The 21,714-nt window shown below is 43.5% G+C and overlaps 1 protein-coding gene across 4 annotated transcripts in view; it reads left to right on the forward strand.

Moving 5' to 3' along the window:
* Nucleotides 1–21,648, forward strand: part of PIAS2 (protein inhibitor of activated STAT 2) — a 136,105-nt gene extending 114,457 nt beyond the window's left edge. For 2 of the 4 annotated variants that reach the window (XM_033934957.1, XM_033934942.1), the window contains exons 13-14: nt 1,855–1,892; nt 20,581–21,648. In XM_033934957.1, the coding sequence (XP_033790848.1) occupies nt 1,855–1,892; nt 20,581–20,766 (224 nt within the window). In that variant the 3' untranslated portion in view covers nt 20,767–21,648. The remainder of the gene's footprint in view (nt 1–1,854; nt 1,893–20,580) is intronic. The other 2 variants (XM_033934950.1, XM_033934961.1) reach the window with 2 other exon arrangements.
* Nucleotides 21,649–21,714: the final 66 nt, after the last annotated feature.

Genomic DNA, 21,714 nt, shown 5'->3' on the forward strand with positions numbered 1-21,714 from the left:
TAGTGAAAGGGCATGAGGGGACTGAGTGTGTAAATGTATCTCCAAATGAATATGGTAGATACTGTATATGATTGAGATGGTTGATAGATTAGTAATGAGATGCCTCAGATAAAGGATGATAAGAGATTGGTTCAAATCTGAAGATGTCACAGAGGAAAAGGTGAAGAGAGTCATTATTGGATTAACCTTGACACGATCCCTATTCCATGCTCATTTGATAATTTTGCTATGATAATTCTGCAGATGACATTCAGCTCTTACATCCACTTGATCCCACTAACCCCACAGAAACAATAGCAATCAATAGGAAACTGAGGAAATTCACCAGTGGCTTCATGCTAACAGATTAGCCCTTAATGTTAATAAATCAAACATCATGTTCTTTCCTTGGAAAGACATTTCCAACTTTATTTTCCCAATTTCTATTAAGGGTACTACTTTACAATTGATAAGTAATATTAAAATCTTAGGGGTTATCTTCGATGATAAACTAACCTACCATAATCACAATAGTAATATTGTTAAATCTTCCTTTTACAGACTTCGTCAGATCCGTTCAATATCTAAATTTCTATGTCCAAAGTCTCTTAACATTCTAATTCACTCCCTGGTTATCTCAAAAATTGATTATTGCAATGCCTTATTCAAGGGAATAGCTCAAAATGAAATTAGACGTTTACAGATCATTCAAAATGCCTCAGTTAAACTTATAATGAAAGCAAGGAAATTTGATCACGTCACCCCTCTTCTTAAGAAAGCGCAATGGCTCCCAGTCGTGCATCGAATACAATATAAATTAAGTCTGCTTACCTTCAAGTCCCTGTTATATAAAACTCCAGCTTTCATTTCCAAATTATTGATTCCTTATAACCCAACCAGATCACTGAGGTCTGTCGATCAACATTTATTAGTTAGGCCCTCACTTAAAGTTATTAATACACGGCGGCATTTTATTTTTTCTGTCACAGCTCCTCAAACATGGAACTCCCTCCCTATTTATCTAAGAAAAGAAAACAACTTAGATAAATTTAAAAGCAAACTAAAAGCTTTATTTTTAAAGATGCTTTTGATACTTAAAAAAAACCTCGACTAGGAGTTCCAGTTTATTTCCATAATCTCTTTTAAGGTTATCATTTATTCCCCCCCCCTACTGTTTTTTTACCATAATTGTCCTCTTTTCTATCAGCAATTTGTATTTCTCTACCCATTCTTTCCCTTCGTTTTTACTGTTTATACTGCTAATCAATAATTTGTTATGTATGTTTAGTGTCTATTTGTTTTTGTTGTCCCCTGCATTATTTGTAATTTTAAAGATATGTATATCGCTTAGAAATTTGAGTAAGCGATTAATCAAATATACAATAAACTTGAACTTGAAACTTGAAGATTGTTAATAAATCTTTACAAACCGGAAAGATACCAACTTGTTGCAAAACTGCCACAAAAAGGATATGTGAATTATGTCTTGCTCATTTACATTTTGCCCTCATTCTTGGTGCAGAGGGTTTGTTATGATATAGGCACAAAATTATTCTGTAATTTTTTTTTTCAATGTAGTTAAACTAGTCACAGTAACAAGTTAACCGTAGATAATTTGTGCTACTTTTTAAAGAACCAATAAGATCTTGTACTGCATGATCTTTTCAAACCTCACAGGTATTTTCTTTAAATCATATCAAATTTGTAAATAGCCGTTTGTAGCAAAGGTGAGGGCGATATGAAGCAGTGATCAGTAGTTTAAACTTTCTAACAACAAATGTAATTAACCAGAGAGGTATTGCTCCTGTATGTTATACTACATCTTTCAATAAACTACTAAGAGTGAGTATTAATATTACAATGTTATCTGTTTAGGCCTGGACTTACTTTCACTAATTCCAGTTGATCCACAGGTAAGGCCCCCTATTTTAAATATTATGACTGGTAAATATGTATAGTTGAAATTGCTTAAAAAAACTTGGGGGGAGGAGGACAAAAATACATATTCAGTATATCAGTTTTATTTGATGTCCTGCTATTTAAAATGTATTTGGTTTTGTCAGTAGTGTTTTTAGAATAATGTTTCTAGTGTTTTGCATTGTTTTGTCAACTAAGTAAGAAATTTTAAAAATCTTCCAGTCTGCAGTTTTTACCCTCCCTAAGTTTAGGCGCACTATATACATGTTTATTATTTAAAATTTGTTCTAGATGCCTGATTTTAACACACACATCGTAATGCCAAATACAGAGACCACGGACTCTAAGAGGCTAAATCAAGAAAAATAAAGGAAAGAAAAATTAATGGAGAGACTGAAACAAAGCTACTGTGCAGCCAGCTATAAGGAGATAATAATAGCTATTCTTATACAACCCCACTCTCTCCCTGAATTCCCGGATAGTCGGTCCCAAACTGCAAGATCTCTTGTAGGAATCTTCATTTGCATAATTTTGTTCCTCCTCTCTTACTGTTGAACTGCCCTCCAACTTCTAGTTGTCTTCCTACAAGTGAGATAGTAGGAACTAGTCTTTTCTGCTCGAGCTTATTTTTTTTTCTTTATCTTTACGTCAAGTAGCGAAAAAAATACTGATTTGTTTTTCATGCTGCAGAGGTTCCCCTTGCGGGACAGTTCTGGCTTGGGAGACCATACGGTCAAATTCTGCTTCCAGTAGGTTGGCTGCTATGCACTGCACCTACCTGGACAGCCTGCATTCATAGTTTGGGAGCTCAGAGACCATTCCCTAAGGATCATAGCTCACCCCAGGTTCGTCCATTAGTGGGTTTGAGCGCAGGCTGTGTGGGGGACTGTCCAGGATCGAGACTGACTGCGTTCCTCTCCACTCTGTGTGTGCGGATTCCAGGAGGGGTGGAGATCTTTGGCTGATGTGTTGGGCCACAGAGGTAGTCAGAAGACAAAGACACAGTCAAGGTTCTAGGCTTCTTACATAGAAACATGATAGCAGAGAAAGGCCAAATAGCCCATCTACTCTACCCATCCGCAGTAACCATTATCTCTTTCTCAGAGAGATCCCACATGCCTATTCCACACCGCCTTGAATTCAGACACAGTCTCTGTCACCACTTCTTCTGGGAGACTGTTCCACGCATCTACCACCCTTTCTGTAAAAAAGTGTTTCCTTAGATTACTCTGGAGCCTATCACCTCTTAACTTCATCCTATGCCCTCTCATTCCAGAGCTTCCTTTCGATTGAAAGAGACTCGACTCGTGCGCATTTACACCATGTAGGTATTTGAACGTCTCTCAAGAAAAAAACTAAAAGTAATAGAAAAAAATCCCAAAATTTAACTACAAAATATTACTCACCAGAGATGGGTTACACTCCCCCGATAACCATTTCACAAACCAGTGGAGAAAAAGCCTCAAAAATTTCAGTGCAGCAGTAAACAACTTCAATACTTGTTTAAAGTCCAAGCTGCTTATGTACTATCACTGGCAAAAAAACTCCACCACCACTGAAATGTAATTATCAAAAGGGTAATATACCCATCACTGTGCACAGGAAAAGCAAAAAAAGTTTTACTTAGCTTGGGACCATGGTCTGAAACGCCGTGCTGTGCTGGTAGAAAATGTCTGGCCAGACTGTAGATGAAAACACCACGGCACCATTTAGATGTGCAGTCCAGAATCCATGCCCAATCCTCCAACAAGTGCCTTGTTTCGCCTCTCAAAGGGTTGCTCAGGGAATGTAAGAGCTGGAAAACTTCACTCCTCTTCCGTGCACACCGGCACAAGAAACGTCCATTGCTAAAAAGAACTACAGGATCCAACTTCCGGTAGCACTTCCGGGTTACAGCGTCAAAGCAACAGCCAAAAAATGGCTGCCATTCGTCCATACACACACACAAGGTGTGGCTTCTTAGGATTTTGGTTTAATTTGTTTATCATTTTTGGTCAGCTATTCTGGATTTGGCATTTGTGTTCTGTATTCTGTGTGTGTGACTGAGGTTTTATCCCAGGACAAGCAGGCAGCATATTCTTAACGCATGGGTGACGTCACCGACGGAGCCCCGGTACGGACCTTTTTAACTAGAAAGTTCTAGTTGGCCGCACCGCGCATGCGCGAATGCCTTCCCGCCCGACGGAGGAGTGCGTGGTCCCCAGTTTCTTCTTCGTTCTTCCGCGGAGCGAAGAAGACGCATGTGTTTTCAACGGCCGTTGAAAAACTAATTTTTTGCCTTCCCGCTCGCGTATTTTCCTCACTTTTTCCTATTTTTCTTATCGGATTCCCTTATTTTTGTTTAAAAAAATAAAAAAATCGTCGAGTTTTTCCTTATTTTTTTCAGGCCGGCCCCGGCGGGGCCTGTTGCCACCATACAGGCCTCCGGATTCAATTTTGCGGAGGCCGTGTTTCCCTTCATGCCCCCTCAACCGGGTTTTAAGAAGTGCCAGCGGTGTGCACGCCCGATCTCCCTCACCGACCCACACAATTGGTGCCTCCAGTGCTTGGGTCCAGAGCATCGGGCTGACACCTGCACCCGCTGTGCTATGCTTAAAAAGCGTACTTTGAAAAATCGGCAGATCCAGCAAAATATTTTGTTTGGTACCGGATCTGCCATGCGACGTCGACGGCACCACAAAAGTCGGCACCGACGACATCGACACCACTGGACCCTTCCTCGGGGTCGTTGGGCCCAGGTAAGCCGGCTAAGAAGCCTCCCACTTCCCTTGAGCGCCCTCCTGCCATGGTTGCGACACCGGCCCTCCCGGCCCCGCACCGGCCCCGCAAACGCTCCGCTCCGATCTCGGTGAGTGCCTCATTATCGGCCCTCCTCATCGCCGGAGCGTTTAGAGCGGCACCTATGGTACCGAAGAAGAAAAAAGCGGATACGGTGCCTCCCCTGGACAACCGCCATCGCGGCCATACTCCAAACACAGTTACAGGAGCAGCTGTAACAACAGCTCCAACAACTGTTGCCAGCGTTGCTGGCACCGCACCTTCCAGTACAGGACCGGTCCGAGCCTCACACTGTCCCATCGGTTGTCGACCCCCCTCGGTACCGATTAATACTTCCATGCCGGTGCTCTTGGCAGAAACACCTACAGTACATACCCGTGATGCTGCCGACCCTGTCAGGTCCCCAGGAATGACATCGGTCTTCCTCACCCGGTACCGCCTCGGTGCGCTCAGGCAAATATCTTTCAAAGACCCGCCATGCCGAGCCCTCCACACCGATGTCCAAACGTACGCACCCCGACGTTAGGGACCCAGATTTGTGGGAAGACTCCCCTCACGGTACCGAGGAGGACGCTTCATCAACCGATGAAGAACCCTCCATGACCGACACCGTCTCAAAACCAGAGCAATCCTCTTTCTCCAAATTCCTTAGGGAGATGTCAGCAGCTCTTTCCATTCTCCTTAGAGTCCGACTCTAAAAGTCTCAGGCTTTCCTCGATGCCCTAGACTTTGAGCAACCTCCCAAGAATTTCTGAAGTTGCCCGTCCACGACATCTTACGGGAAACTTTCTATAAAAACTGGGAAGCTCCCCTCACAGTTCCTGGAGCCCCTCGTAAATTGGATAGCTTGTACTGGGTTATTCCAATCCCAGGGTTTGACAAACCTCAATTACCCCACGAGTCCCTCCTGGTGGAATCAACTTTGAAAAAATCTCAGGGTTCCAGTGTATATGCCTCCACCCCTCCTGGCAGAGAGGGAAAAACCATGGATAAATTTGGTAAGCGCCTTTTCCAAAATGCCATGTTAGCCAATAGAGCCAACAACTACACCTTCTACTTCTCCTTCTACATGAAGCATCTGGTGCAACAGCTCTCCTCCTTACAGAAATATCTTCCTGAACGCAAGGTCCCTCTTTTCCAGCAACATATTTCCAGCCTCCTCCAACTCAGGAAATTCATGGTTCGCTCCATCTACGACTCATATGAGCTGACCTCTCGCGCATCTGCCATGGCGGTGGCCATGCGCCGTTTGGCATGGCTGAGAGTCTCTGACCTAGACATTAACTACCAGGACCGCCTGGCTAACGCACCTTGTCTGGGTGATGAACTCTTCGGAGAGTCCCTGGACTCAACAACCCAGAAACTCTCAGCACATGAGACCAGGTGGGACACTCTGATTAAACCTAAAAAGAAGACTCCACCTGCTCGCACCTACAGACAGCAGTCTTCCTACCAGCGCAGGTTCTCGGCCAGACCTCTCAACCCGCCTCAACAGCAGCCACGCCGATCTCGGCAACAACATCAAACTCAGGCTCGCTCTCAGTCTCACCAACCTGCCAAGCCTCTACCTCCGTCAAAAATCATCTCAGCCCTTTTGACTCTTTTCTCCAAGGCATAGCCAGTCTCCCAACATCATTGCCTCTTCCTCAGCCTATCGGAGGATGCCTCCAACTCTTCCTCAGCCGTTGGGAGGTCATCACATCAGACCAATGGGTCCTCAACATCATTCGCCACTGCTACTCTCTCAACTTCCAGACTCTTCCACCTGACAATCCTCCCGTAGAGTCTGCTTCTCACTCCTCCCAAACCCCCCTCCTCCTCCTCCTGAGGGAGGTCCAATCCCTCCTTTTTCTCAATGCCATCGAAGAGGTGCCTCAGGACCAAAGGGGTCAGGGATTCTACTCCCGCTACTTCCTGGTTCCCAAGAAGACAGGAGACCTCCGCCCCATCCTCGATCTCAGGGACCTTAACAAGTGTCTGGTCAAAGAGAAGTTCAGAATACTCTCCCTGGCCACGCTTTACCCTCTTCTCTCTCAACACGACTGGCTATGTTCCCTGGACCTCAAAGAGGCCTATACTCACATCCCCATCAATCTGAATTCACGTCGCTACCTCCGCTTTCAGATTCAGCACCGCCACTATCAGTACAAGGTACTACCTTTTGGCCTCGCATCATCGCCCAGGGTGTTCACCAAGTGCCTTATTGTGGTAGCGGCCTTCCTCAGGTCTCACAACCTCCAGGTGTTCCCCTACTTGGACGATTGGTTGGTGAAAGCAGCTACGTCTCCACTTGTGCTGCAAGCCACTCATCACACCATCTCTTTCCTCCATCTTTTGGGGTTCAAGATCAACTACCCCAAGTCGAATCTGCTTCCCACACAGCAACTTCAGTTCATCGGAGCAGTTCTCGACACTACTCTGATGAGGGCGTTTCTCCCCTTCGACCGACACCGGACCCTGCTCCACCTCTGTCGTCAGGTGCTCCTTCATCAAACCATCCCAGCTCGACAGATGATGGTCCTCTTGGGCCACATGGCCTCGACAGTCCATGTACTTCCTCTGGCGCGACTCCACCTCAGGACACCTCAGTGGACTCTAGCCAACCAATGGTCACATACCACGGATCCTCTTTCTCATCCATCGTCTCTTCAGCAATCTCTTCAATGGTGGTTGAACTCCTCCAATCTTTCCAGGGGTCTACTCTTTCATCTACCCCCTCACTCCATGATCATAACCACGGATGCTTTCCCCTATGCGTGGGGAGCTCACCTGGGAGATCTACGCACCCAGGGACTCTGGACCCCTCAGGAGCGTCAACATCACATCAATTTCCTGGAACTCAGAGCCATGTTCTATGCTCTCAAGGCCTTCCAGCACCTTCTCTGCCCTCAGGTTCTTCTCCTGTGCACAGACAATCAAGTCGCCATGTACTACATAAACAAGCAAGGTGGCACCGGATCTCGCCTCCTCTGTCAGGAGGCTCTCCGCATATGGACCTGGGCCACGGACCACAGTCTCTTCCTCAAGGCTGTCTACATCCAGGGCGAACAGAACTCCCTGGCCGACAATCTCAGCCGCATCCTTCAACCTCACGAGTGGACTCTGGAACCCCCAACACTCCGCTCCATCTTTGCTCGCTGGGGCACTCCACAGGTGGACCTCTTTGCAGCTCCTCACAACCATCAGCTGCCCCAGTTCTGTTCCAGACTCTTCTCTCCTCACCGTCTGGCCCCGGATGCATTCCTGCTCGACTGGACGGATCGGTTCCTCTATGCCTTTCCTCCACTCCCTCTGATGTTGCGGACGTTATACAAACTCCGCAGGGACAGGGCCACCATGATTCTCATCACTCCTCGGTGGCCTCGCCAACACTGGTTCTCCCTCCTGCTTCAGCTCAGCTCCAGGGAGCCCATTCCTCTTCCTGTGTTTCCTACTCTACTTACACAGCAGCATCAGTCTCTACTACATCCCAATCTGTCTTCGCTCCACCTGACAGCTTGGTTTCTCTCGGGCTGACCTCTCCAGAGAATCTGTCTCAGCCTGTCCGTCGCATTTTGGATGCCTCCAGGAAACCGGCCACTCTCTAATGTTACCATCTGAAGTGGACCCGGTTTTCCTCTTGGTGTCTCCTGCATCATCACTATCCCACCTCATTGGCGGTGGAAACTGTACTGGACTATTTGCTCTCTCTGTCTGATGCTGGCCTCAAGTCTACCTCAATCAGAGTCCACACCTCAGTGCCATCACTGCGTCTTCATGAGCCTATCCTCGGAAAACCTCTCACGGCTCATCCTCTGGTTTCCCGGTTCATGAGAGGCCTCTTCAATGTCAAACCACCTCTGAAGCCTCCTCCTGTCGTCTGGGACCTGAATATGGTTTTATCAGCCCTCATGAAACCTCCTTTTGAGCCTCTTGCCACAACTTCGCTCAAACTTCTAACATGGAAGGTGTTTTTCCTCATTGCCATCACCTCTGCCAGGAGGGTTAGTGAACTGCATGCACTGGTCGCCGATCCACCGTTCACTGTTTTTCACCATGACAAGGTGGTTCTGCGTACCCATCCTAAATTCCTCCCCAAGGTGGTCTCGGCTTTTCACCTCAACCAGTCCATTGTGTTGCCTGTCTTTTTCCCTAAACCCCATTCTCATCCTGGGGAACAGGCGTTGCACACGCTGGATTGTAAGCGTGCCCTTGCATACTACCTTGACCGTACCAGGGCTCACCGCTCGTCTCCTCAGCTCTTTCTGACCTTCGATCCTAACCGTCTAGGTCGTCCTGTCTCTAAACGGACGCTTTCCAACTGGCTTGCTGCCTGCATTGCGTTCTGTTATGCTCGGGCCGGTCTCTCACTGGAAGGTGCTGTCACGGCCCACAGGGTCAGAGCTATGGCTGCTTCTGTGGTTTTCCTCCGTTCCACGCCCATCGAGGAAATCTGCAAGGCTGCCACTTGGTCCTCAGTTCACACGTTCACTACTCACTACTGTCTGGATGCCTTCTCCAGACGGGATGGACACTTCGGCCAATCTGTGTTACAAAATTTATTTTCCTAATGGCCAACCATCCCTCCTCCCTCTCTGTTAGCTTGGAGGTCACCCATGCGTTAAGAATATGCTGCCTGCTTGTCCTGGGATAAAGCACAGTTACTTACCGTAACAGGTGTTATCCAGGGACAGCAGGCAGATATTCTTACGTCCCACCTCCTCCCCGGGTTGGCTTCTTAGCTGGCTTATCTTAACTGGGGACCACGCACTCCTCCGTCGGGCGGGAAGGCACTCGCGCATGCGCGGTGCGGCCAACTAGAACTTTCTAGTTAAAAAGGTCCGTACCGGGGCTCCGTCGGTGACGTCACCCATGTGTTAAGAATACCTGCCTGCTGTCCCTGGATAACACCTGTTATGGTAAGTAACTGTGCTTTCTGTTCAAAATACAGGACAAGAGAATCACTTTTCCTTACAAAAAGGGAAAAAAGACCTCAGTGTCTAATAGGTGCAATTTTTTGTGATTTATTTTGGGCATCCTTTTCTTGATTTTTTGGATATTATTGAGATTTTCTGTTAACATGATTTCTCTATGCAGCATTTTGTAGTAATTTGGCTTGTTCAGTTGTCCTGATAGTGGAGGGGAAAAGACAGAAGTTTTGTTAATCCTTGCAGAGATGGGGCAGAGACAGACTTTGTCCCTATGTTGTTCTCTAGGAGCCATTTAAACTAAAATAAAAATCATAAAATATATTACATTTTGTAATCAACAAATAACTTGATATCAACATACATTCTAAAAGTAAAATATATCCTAAAAAAGGGGATTAATCAAATTATTATCTGTGAAATAAGAAATATATTTGCATGACATACAGTTTAGTCGGAGTTGGAGTGGGCACATTTTCTCTGACTCCGACTTCAATAAGCCAAAAATTGTTTTTGACTCCGACTCCACAGCCCTGGTTTAAATGCATTGACACGCTAGCTTCACATCGTAAACTGATGCTGAATCCCAGCAAGGTAGTTGCTTATTGGATTATAGAATCAATCTCAACCTCAGTTTCAGTTATCTCTTTTTTGACTTCTATTGAGCTAGTGCATTATTTTAAATACGTAGGAATTCTTATCGACTAAGGATTGACTTTGGTGTCAGGTCAAAAGCGCGCCGGGACAAAGGCGCGCCCAGACAATTGAGCGCAGTGCGCGCCGCCGCACCGCTCTAAATTACTGTTTTTAGTGCTCGGGCGTGGGGGGGAACCCCCCCACTTTACTTAATAGACATCGCGCCGCGTTGTGGGGGGCGTGGGGGGTTGTAACCCCCCACATTTTACTGAAAACTTCACTTTTTCACTGTTTTTAGGGAAAAAGTTCAGTTTACAGTAAAATGTGGAGGGTTACAACCCCCCATAACGCCGGCACGATGTCTATTAAGTAAACTGGGGGGGTTCCCCAACAAAAACCCCCGTCGGAGCACCTAAAAACTGTAATTTAGAGCAGCGTGGCGGCACGCGCTGCGCTCAATTGTCGGCGCGCGCTTTTGTCTTTCGCGCCGTTGTCTATGAACCTTGATTTTTGCAGATCAGGTTAATTCTGTGGTAAGATTGGGCTTTTATGGTTTATTTGTTACAAAAGCTTCGGTATTTTCTTAGCTTTTTGATGACATTTTTGTCATATGATTAGGGTCCGATTTCATTCCACCAGGGTCGCATTTCATTCCACCATTACATTTGATGTGTCTTACCATCTGCAGGAGATTTAATTTTTGAATGTGTTGATGAGAAAGCATGGGGATAGACTCATTTCAGTAATCTACTCAAAACCTATGGACACTTTTCACAGCTACCAGAGTATGCACCCAAAAACCTCTAAAGGGCAGCTGCCAGTGTCACAATTTTTTTAGATTTTGAAGGATTTGTGAAACAAAAGAGCAGATCATTGATAAAGCTGAAGATCTTAAAACCAGATTTCTGCAAAGGGGCTATCCTAAGAAAGTAGTGAATACAGCTTATAAAAGGGCACTGCATAATAATAGAGACTTATTGTTGGAACCACAGAATAGATCTGAGAATCACTCTCCTCTGACTTGTAATTTAAAATACATGAGATCATCTCAGGAGATAGCATGTATTATAAGAAAAAGATGGCAGATTTTTTTCTAGCCATGCGATCCTGAAACAATTTGGCTTTATGGTATCTTTTTCCAGAAACGGGAACTTGACAGATAAGCCCTGTAAAGTTGATGTCTAGACATCTAAAGAGAAATCAGAAAGTGTAGGTTTTGTGAAATGCAGTAACTGTTCTATCTCTACAAGAACTATCGAGGGAAGGGCGGTGCAATGGAATAATGGTAGGCATAAGAGATCATTGCTGGGCATAACAACTTGTACATCCAAGAACGTAATATTGCCCATGTGATATGATCTATGTGGAGAAAATGTCTCGCTCCTTTTGCACCAGGATCATAGAACATAGATCATGTTTTTAAAAAGGTAGACTCGAAGCATCTTTGGTGAAAAATTACCAACAGTATCAACATGAGTTTGAGAATCTACAGTACACAGTTCTTAAACAGATATGTTACGGCTAGGGGCAGGAATGTTAAGAAACTTCTACACAGGCAGGAACAAAGATTACATAATAACATAAAAATTACTACTGCTGGGTCAGACCAATGGTCCATCATGCACAGCAGTCCGCTCCCGCAGCGGCCCTTAGGTCAAAGACCAGTGCCCTAACTGAGTCTAGCCTTACCGGCATACATTCTGGTTCAGCAGGAACTTGTCTAACTATGTCTTGAATCCATGGAGGGTGTTTTCCCCTATAACAACCTCTGGAAGAGTGTTACAGTTTTCTACTACTCTCTGGGTGAAGAAGAACTTCCTTACGTTTGTACGAAATCTATCCCCTTTTAACTTTAGAGAGTGGCCTCTCATTCTCTCTGCCTTGGAGAGGGTGAACAACCTGTCTTTGTCTACTAAGTCTATTCCATTCATCATCTTGAATGTTTTGATAATGTCCTCTCTCAGTCTTCTCTTTTCAGGGGAGAAGAGGCTCAGTTTCTCTAATCTCTCACTGTACGGCAACTCCTCCAGCCCCTTAACCATTTTAGTCACTCTTCTCTGGATCCTTTCGAGTAGTACTGTGTCCTTCATGTACGGCGACCAGTGCTTGACGCAGTATTCCAGGTGGGGGTGTATCATGGCCCAGTACAGTGGCATGATAACCTTCTCCGATCTGTTTGTGATCCCCTTCGTAATTATTCCTAGCATTCTGTTCGCCTTTTTGCTGCCACCGCAGACGGCTTCATTGACTTGTCGACCGGTACTCTCAAATCTCTTTCCTGGGGGCTCTCTGAGTACTGCACTAGACATCATAGATTTGTGTATAAGATTTTTGTTACCGACATGCATCACCTTACACTTATCCATGTTAAACCTCATTTGCTATGTCGCAGCCAATTTCTTGAGCATGTTTGTCGCATTGTAGGACATCACAATCCTTCTGTGTCTTTACTACGCTGAATAGCTTCATATCGTCTGCAAATTTAATCACCTCGCTCGTCGTACCAATTTCCAGGTCATTTATAAATATGTTGAAGAGCATGAGTCCAAGCACCAAACCCCGCAGCACTCCACTCGTGATGCTTTTCCAGTCTGAGTATTGTCCATTTACCCCCACTCTCTGTTTCCTATCCACCAACCAGTTTTTAATCCACATGAGTATTTCACCCTTGATTCCATGGCTCGCAATTTTTCGTAGCGTTCATGCAGGACCTTGTTGAACGCCTTCTGAAAAGCCAGATATACAGTGTCGACCGGGTCACTCTTGTCTATCTGCTTGTTTACTCCCTCGAAGAAGTGCAGCAAAAGTTCGTCAAGCAAGATCTTCCTTTGCTGAAGCCGTGCTGGGTGATCCTCATCAGATTGTATCCATCAAGGTGCTCAATGATGCGGTCCTTTATCAGCGCCTCTACCATCTTTCCCGGTACTGAGGTCAGACTCACCAGTCTGTAGTTTCCCAGTTCTCCCCTCAAACCTTTCTTGAAGATCTGCGTAACATTCTCCACTTTCCTGTCGTCTGGAATCCTTCCTGATTTGATCAACAGATTGATTATTAGTTGAAGCAGATCAGCTATAACCCCTTTCAGTTCCTTGATTACCCTCGGATGGATGCCATCCGGTCCGGGGATTTATCGTTTTTAAGCATATCAATCTGCATGCATATCTCTTTTAGACTGACCGTCAATCCTGTCAGTTTCCCGTCTTCGTTTTCTGCGTATAGCCTGTCGGCTTCCGGTATGTTGTGTATATCCTCTTTGGTAAAATACAGACACAAAAAATGTGTTCAGTTTGTCGGCGATGGCTTTGTCCTCCTTTAGCACTTCCTTTATTCCATGGTCATCCAATGGCCCCACCGCTTTCTTTGTGGGTCGTATCCCCTTAATGTATTGAAAGAACAGCTTGAAGTTTTTTGCTTCCTTGGCTATTTTTTCCTCATAGTCTGTTTTGGCCCCTCTTACCGCTTTATGGCACCTGCTTTGATGTTGCTTGTGCTTTTTCCAGTTTTCATCCATTTTTGACCTTTTCCATTCCTTAAACGAAATCTTCATGTCTCTGATCACTTCTTTCATCGGATTCCTCTCTCTTTAATGCTATATCTACCCTCTCTTCTTCACAGCTCCAGTCAGACTGGAAAGGCTGGGGCTCTACACCCTAGAGAAGGGGAGACTCAGAGGAGACATGATAGAGACTTACAAGATCATGAAGGGAATAGAGAAGGTGGAAAGGGACAGATTCTTCAGCCTATTGGGAACTACAAGAACAAGGGGGCACTCGGAAAAATTGAAAGAGGACAGGTTTAGAACCAATGCTAGGAAATTCTTCTTCACTCAGAGGGTGATGGACACCTGGAATGCGCTTCCGGAGGATGTAATAGGACAGAATACATTAAGAGGATTCAAAGAGGGATTGGACAAGTTCCTGAAGGATACGGGGATTGAGGGAAATAGATAGAGACATAGATAGGATGATGAAAGGGTACTGAAAAGGTTTTAGACAAAGGATCACTTACAGATCATGGACCTGATGGGCTGCCGTGTGAGCGGACTGCTGGGTGCGATGGACCCCTGGTCTGACCCAGCGGAGGCAACTTCTTATGTTCTCTAACTTTACCTATTCATAGTGAGCTTTTGTTGAAAAACTTTAAAAAGAGCAGTCAAACCTGGCTATTTGAAAAAGTTTTTCTTCTCTAATTTGCTGGTTCCAAGGCTTGGTCTGGCACCAGTTTCTAATTGTTTCTTTCTCTTCCCATTGTCCCCTCTTTGTTTGATGTAGGATAGCAGCAGCCATACTATTTCATCATTTATCTAAAAATTTTAGTTTCTTTCTTGTATCTAATAAATAGATTGTAGCAGTTAAAGGCGGTATAGTAAATCCAGTTAAATTTTATAGGACACTCTGCTCATCTCAAATGGATTTGTTAGTTGTTCATTCTTTCAAACCATTCAATTAGATGCCATCTATACTCTATAGTGTGTCTGGGCCATCTCTTCAGAATAATTTCCCCACATATCTTCACCAGGAAACTTATTTTACTAAATGTAAAAGGCATCTCAAGATACTTCTGTTTCAGAAAGTTTTAGAAACATCTTATATTTAGGGAATAATAATGGAATGCTTAGATGATGAGGGTCTGAATGCAATACTACCTGTTTTTAATCTGTAAACCACTGATATGATATACTCCTGAATAGCATGCCAAGCATATGAGTTTCGAACCAGTGGGTTATTCTTTACTCACGAGTTTGTAGAAGGCATCCTCTGCATTTTTCTCACAGCTCCACCTCCTGCATCTCTGAGCTGTGCCCCAGCTCCTCAGTTTTTCTTTCTACAAGTGAGTAGGTAGATGTCTTTCTGATCTGCTCCAATTTGGATTTTTTTTTTTAGGTTTTTATCAGAACTGTGAGGCTTATGATGCTCTAGAGGTCCCCAGTGCTACTAAGACAGCTCTGCCTGGGAGAAGATACAGACTTTATAGACGGGAGAACAAACCTTTTACAAGAAACCTGCCCGGCCAGCCTACCCTAACACTTTGATGGTTCGGGGACTGTTCCCCTGGGAGCAAGGCTAGCTCCTGGTTTTTACCAGAGCTTGAGCACAAGCTATGTGGCCCCATGCAGGTCCTGAGGGTGTTAGTGTGTGTCAGCTATGGGGGTCTTGGGCTCATTCAGGGTCTGACTGGCAGCCTGAAGAAACAAGCATTTGGAGTGAAATTTCATGCTCATCTGAGGCAGAAGTCTTCTCCATCTCCCAGCTACTTTTTTCAGCTGAATCAGGCACAGTACCAAAAGTATTGCAACAGAACTGTGAGTGCAGTCTGTTGCTGTCTATGGGAAAATGGAGGGGGAGTGTCTCTAAAATGCAGTTTGGAAGATTTCTGGGTAAAGTAGTTGAGTCCTCTACCTCCAAAAAACCCTTTGCTGAATTTTTTGAGTTCTTATTTAGCTTCCCCAGACCATTTTTTGGTAATAAAATGCTGCCGTGTTCGCCATCTTAGATTTTATGATTTTTGTTTTAAAAGCTTCTAGCTGTCTCAAAACAATTTAATTATGCTTAAAATCATTCTAGATGGACTCCTCATGCTCTTTTAATATGGATTCATGCCAGATTTGTTCTGGAGGGTTAGTTGAGCATCCATGTTCCTAATGCCACAGGGCACGTGAGGGGTGGGAGCACTGGGATTAGCGCACTCTTGTCCTTCTAGGGTGTCTCAGTTGTAGGTGGCTCAGTTGGGGGGTCAAAATGCCCCCTATAACCCTCAGTTAGTGATTTGGTGAAGCACAGAAGTCTCTGGGCCCGCAAGACGACAGGGTGATTTCCTGTAGAAGTACATCTCGGGATGGGTCAAGGTGGAAGATGATATCTTTCTTCTCAAAGGACCCTCGAACACAAGAGGACATCCGCTCAAACTCAGGGGAGGGAAGTTTCGTGGAGATGTCAGGAAGTACTTCTTCACGGAACGAGTGATAGAGCATTGGAACAAGCTTCCAGTACAGGTGATCAAGGCCCGCAGTATCCCAGACTTCAAGAATAAATGGGATACATATGTGGGATCACTGCGAGAGTCATACCAATGAATAGGGTCGCTAGGATATAGACTTAATAGAGCAGGTCAGTAGAGTTAAGGGGGCCAGTAGACTTAAAAGGGGGTCAATGGTATGGGCAGACTTGATGGGCTGTAGCCCTTATCTGCCGTCATCTTTCTATGTTTCTATGTTTCCTGTTCAGGGGTTTACTCCACATTTTGTGATTGTAATATTTGCAGCCTATTTAAATTATTAGGAATTGCTGTCAGCATCTGGGATTATACTTGTGATTTCGCATGAGAGTTCACCCTCTGAGTGCTGTTCTGCTGCCCAAGAGTCATCTGCAAGATCCAGAAATCCATTAGGTGAAGGTTTTGGAGGATGCAGGGTCTTAGACAGAGGCCACCAGCCAGGAGTCTATGGTAGCCCTGGATCAATGGGAAGACTGCCAGGACTATAGCAACATTGTATGTGATGGCTCTAGATTTTCAGCAAATGTTTGTCCCGCCTAAAGTGGATCTGTTGGTAGCACAAGTAGAAACAGAGAAACATAGAAACATGATGGCAGATAAAGGCCAAATGGCCCATCCAAGCAGCCCATCCGCAGTAACCATAATTTGTTCTTCTCTCCGAGATCCCACATGCCTATCTCATGCTTTCTTAAATTCGGACACAGATTCTGTCTCTACCACCTCTTCCAGAAGACTCTTCCAAGCATCTACTACCCTTTCTTTAAAAAAGTATTACCTTGGATTACTCCGGAACCTATCACCTCTTAACTTTATCCTATGCCCTCTCATTCCAAAGCTTCCTTTCAAATGAAAGACTCGACTCATGTGCATTTACATTACATAGGTATTTAAATGACTATCATATCTCCCCTTTCCCATCTTTTCTCCAAAGTATACAGATTGAGATCTTTACGTCTGTCCCCATACGCCTTATGCCAAAGACCACGCATCATTTTAGTAGCCTTCCTCTGGACCGACTCCATCCTTTTTATATCTTTTTAAAGGTGCAGCCTCCAGAATTGTACACAATATTCTAAATGAGGTCTCACCAAAGTCTTATACAGGGGCATCAATACCTCCTTTTTCCTATTGGCCATACCTCTCCCTATGCACCGTAGTATCTTTCTAGCTTTCACTGTCACCTTTTCAACCTGTTTGGCCATCTTAAGATCATCACATACAATCACATCCAAGTCCCGCTCTTCTGTCGTGCACATAAGTTCTTCACTCCCTAAACTGAATCATTCCCTTGGGTTTTTAAGCCCAAATGTATGATTTTGCATATCTTAGCATTATTTAGCTTCCAAACTTTAGACCATTTTTCAAGCTTAGCTAGGTCTTCATGATGTTCATACCATCCTGGGTGTCTACTCTTGCAGATTTTGGTATCATTCGCAGAGAGGCAAATCTTACCTGATAGCCTTTCAGCAATATAGTTTATAAAAATGTTAAAAAGAACAAGCCCAGAAACAGAACTTTGAGGCACATCACTGGTAACATTCCTTTCCTCAGAGCAATCTCCATTGATTACTACCCTCTGTCATCTTCCACTCAACCAGTTATTTATTAGACGTCTTTGTGGAACACTGTCAAAGGTTTTGCTAAAATCTAAATACACCTCATCTAGTGCACTCCCTCTATCAAGGTTTTATTAAAATTTGATTTAATCGCTTATCTAATTTCTAAGTGAGTTTACAATTCTCTTGTCACCCAGTCAAAGAAATTGATCAGATTTGTCTGACAAGACCTTCCTTTAGTGCAGGGGTATCAAATGTCAGTTCACAAGGGCCACAATCCAGTTGGGTTTTCAGGATTTCCCCAATGAATATGCATGAGATCTATTAGCATACAATGAAAGCAATGCATGCAAATAGATCTCATGCAGGTTTATTGGGGAAATCCTGAAAACCCAACTGGATTGTGGCCCTCGATGACCGACATTTGACACCCCTGCTCTAGTGTATCCCTGTTTTCCTCCAGTCCTGTAATCCTTAGGATTCTAGAGAAACTTCACCATTATCCGTTATAAAAGCATTTCCATTAATTTGCTTACCACAGAAGTCAGACTTACCGGCCTATAATTCCCTACTTCTTCCTTAATTCCACTTTTGTGGAGAGGGACCACATCCACTCTTCTCTAGTCCCACTCCCGACTCTAGAAACTCATTGAAAAGGTCAGTCAGTGAACCACCAGAACTTCCCTAAGTTCCTTCAGCACCCTTGGATGTACACCATCCGGCCCCATCGCTTTGTCTACCTTTATTTTAGCTAGCTCCTCACGAACACAACCCTCTGAAAATCGATCAGGGTCTACCACTCCTCCATTCCTATTCACGTTTGTCTTCTGCGGTCCCGCTCCCGGCGCTTCAGCTATGAACACAGAACAGAAATATTTGTTAAGCAATTCAGCCTTGTCTTTTTAAGCTTCTACATATTTCTCCCCTTCACCTTTGAGTCTCTTTTGCACTTCTTCCTATCACTAATATATCTAAAAAAATCTTATCTCCCCATTTTACCATTTCACTATTTTTTCTTCCATTTTATCTTTGCTTTCCTGACTACACGACCAGCCTCTCTTAACGTTTCCAGATATTTTTGCCTGTCTTCCTCATTCTGTCCGTGCAGAGCTGCAAGGTAAATTGGCTGCCGCAAGTTCTCAAGGTCCTGCCAATTAGCTAGCGGCTCTGCATGGGCAGGAGCAAAGGAATGTCGCTCCTGTCATGATTCACCACTGTATCACCAGGGATACTAAAGTATGGGAGGCTGGAGGGAGATAAAAATAATTAGAATCGGCTGGGACAGGAGGTGGAAGGGATCCCTCCCATACTGGCCACTGCTGGACCACCATTTGGCCCAAAATATTCGGTGTATATACGGTAGAAAAGCCTGCAAAGTCAAATTTCAATTAGCCTGCTTGCTTTCTCAGACATATAGGTATTTCCAGATGTTGGTGTTTGTTGGTAGACAGATCCGAAGAGTACTGATTTCTCTCTCTGTTTCATTCAGAAAAGCAAGAGGGATTGCAAACTACATAAGTGTTAGTGCTAGTTGCACTCAGGTAGGTGACATGTTTCAGTTATATTTATATTGGCATTGACTTGTTGCCTTTGATTTGTTGCAGATCAGAACAGAAATGGCTTAGTCAGGGAGTACCCTGTATCCCACCTCCTTATTTCTCCTCTTGTTGGAATTGTCAACTGCTTTGATATGAACTGAGATGCTGGGGCACAATCCAGAAATGCAGGAGGCAGAGCTGAGAGAAAAAGGTAGATTATGCCTTCTGCAAACTCATGAGTAAAGGAGAATAGCCCACTTGTTCAAGACTTTCTATTAGAAAGAACATTATCGAGGTAAGAACCTAATCTTCCCATAAACTTGAAACTCATGCTGATTTTTTTGTAGGTAGATTTTGGACTCATATTTGAGCAGATGGAGTTGTCCATACAAATTTAGCCAAGTAAAGGGGGTTATTTTAATTGGATAACATTTACCTGGGTAAAATATACTTTTAGTCGGGTAAAATCTTTTCAATATTGACTTTCCAATGCTGTTTCCTATTTATGAGAAGAGAAGAAATATGGTTGGTTAGTGACACCATAGAGCTGCATGTTCAGAGATCTGGGGAAATGAGTTCAGATCTCCTTCCTGTGATGGTCTGTGGCATTAGGAAAGCTGCTTTGTTTTCTGTGGGAGATGATGGTAAGTTAACACCATTATTTTGGAAGGGAGTCTCTTATAGAAAATTTATCTAATTAGAATGTAAACCATTGCTGATTGAAGTCAGAGAATCATATTTTCACAGTGGTTGGTGACACCACATAAGCAGCTACACAGTAACACCTCAAATCAAAACAACCTTGAAATAAGTAGGTATCAACATCTTATTAAACTATTACTGGAAAGGAGTGAGCTTAATACAAATAAAACGTTTGCAATTCATATTCAGTTTTTAAAAAGTGTAGAATTGTTTTCTGTAGGATGTAGTTTTTATTTCATTGCTTACTAATCAGGAAATGCCTTTCCACAATTAGTTCAACCCCCAGCCCTTTCTGATTTTAAGTATCTTTTCTCTCATGAGATTTATGATGATGAGTTCACTTTTATAGCTCTATAGCTCTATTTTCTCTTTTGCTATGGGAGCTATCATGTTTTAATCATAACCTATTTGATACAAGTTTCATGAAAAATGTCTTAGAAATTCAGATTTAGTTTTATGGTGTCGGTTGCACTTCCAAAAAAAAAAAAAAAAAATTCTGAAGGTAACTTTCAGCCAGGACTTGTAGCCTCTTATTTACTTCTTGTTCTTATCAGTACCATTGTTTATTTCAAGCAGTACTGTCCCCCTATGTTTTTGGATAGCCTTACCTCGGCACTTCCAACAAACACATCTGGAAACATCTTGACCTTGAGCAGCCACCATGAGAGCAGCACTCTAGTTGGTTCTTCAGACAAGAATGAGACGGCAGTCATAACCAGCAGTGTGAACGCCGTCTCTGACATCATCTCACTGGATTAATATTAAAACAGGAAGAAGTTCAAGCTGGAGTAGCGCAAAGCACATCATCTTGCTGCTGAACTGTAGAGTTCCATTTTTGTTCAGTTTTACGTTGGTATTTATTTTCATTAAAGACAGACTGATACTCTTCCTTTCTTCAAGTATAAGGGCAACAAAATAAAGCATAGGTACTGCAAGGACTTGGAAAGACTAACTTGTGAACATGATGTTCATAGAATGTGTTCAAGGAAACAGAGCAGCGCTACTCTTCAGTGTATCTGCTGCTGGTTTTGTTTGATATACTGCTGGAAAAACTCAGTAACCATTTTTAAAATTCATTTTGCTGCATTACCTAGCAATAACATTGTAAATATTCTTTTCTTTATTTTTTAAATTAAAAAAGCACTTGCCCCCTCTAAGGTAATAAGTTGTTGATCTTGGATGAAAGAAAAACATGTTCTCAGCAACTTGGCCGCTGATGGGGTTGCTAAAATGATCTGTGACTATGTTTAGAACTGGCTTTTATTTAGTTAATAAAAGTATGTAAAACAGCTGTGACAACTGAAAATGTTGCAACTATTGTATAGTAAATTTGCATTTTTCATATTTTTTTTATCCTGATATTTTAACTGTAGCAGGAATGAAAAGTTTTCCTTGATAATGTTGCATGTACAAATATAGGAGATACATGCTACTTAAATTAAAACTCATGTGCATTTATTTATATCACTTCTAAATTGCTCTGATAAGATATAATTGTTAACGATAAGCATAATTCACAAATAATTGAATTGTGAAATACCAGATAATTTAAGCTGCTGTGTCCATAGGAAACCTGCTCTGCCCAGGAATATTTTATGAAATTTAATGAAAAAAGTAAAATAAAATTCCTATCAAGAACAAGACTCCAATGGTAATCTATTCTCCAATAGTTATACAAATGAAATGTATAATATAATCTATTCAGGA

This window comes from Geotrypetes seraphini, chromosome 1 (genome assembly GCF_902459505.1).
Source record: "Geotrypetes seraphini chromosome 1, aGeoSer1.1, whole genome shotgun sequence".
Lineage (NCBI taxonomy): Eukaryota > Metazoa > Chordata > Amphibia > Gymnophiona > Dermophiidae > Geotrypetes > Geotrypetes seraphini.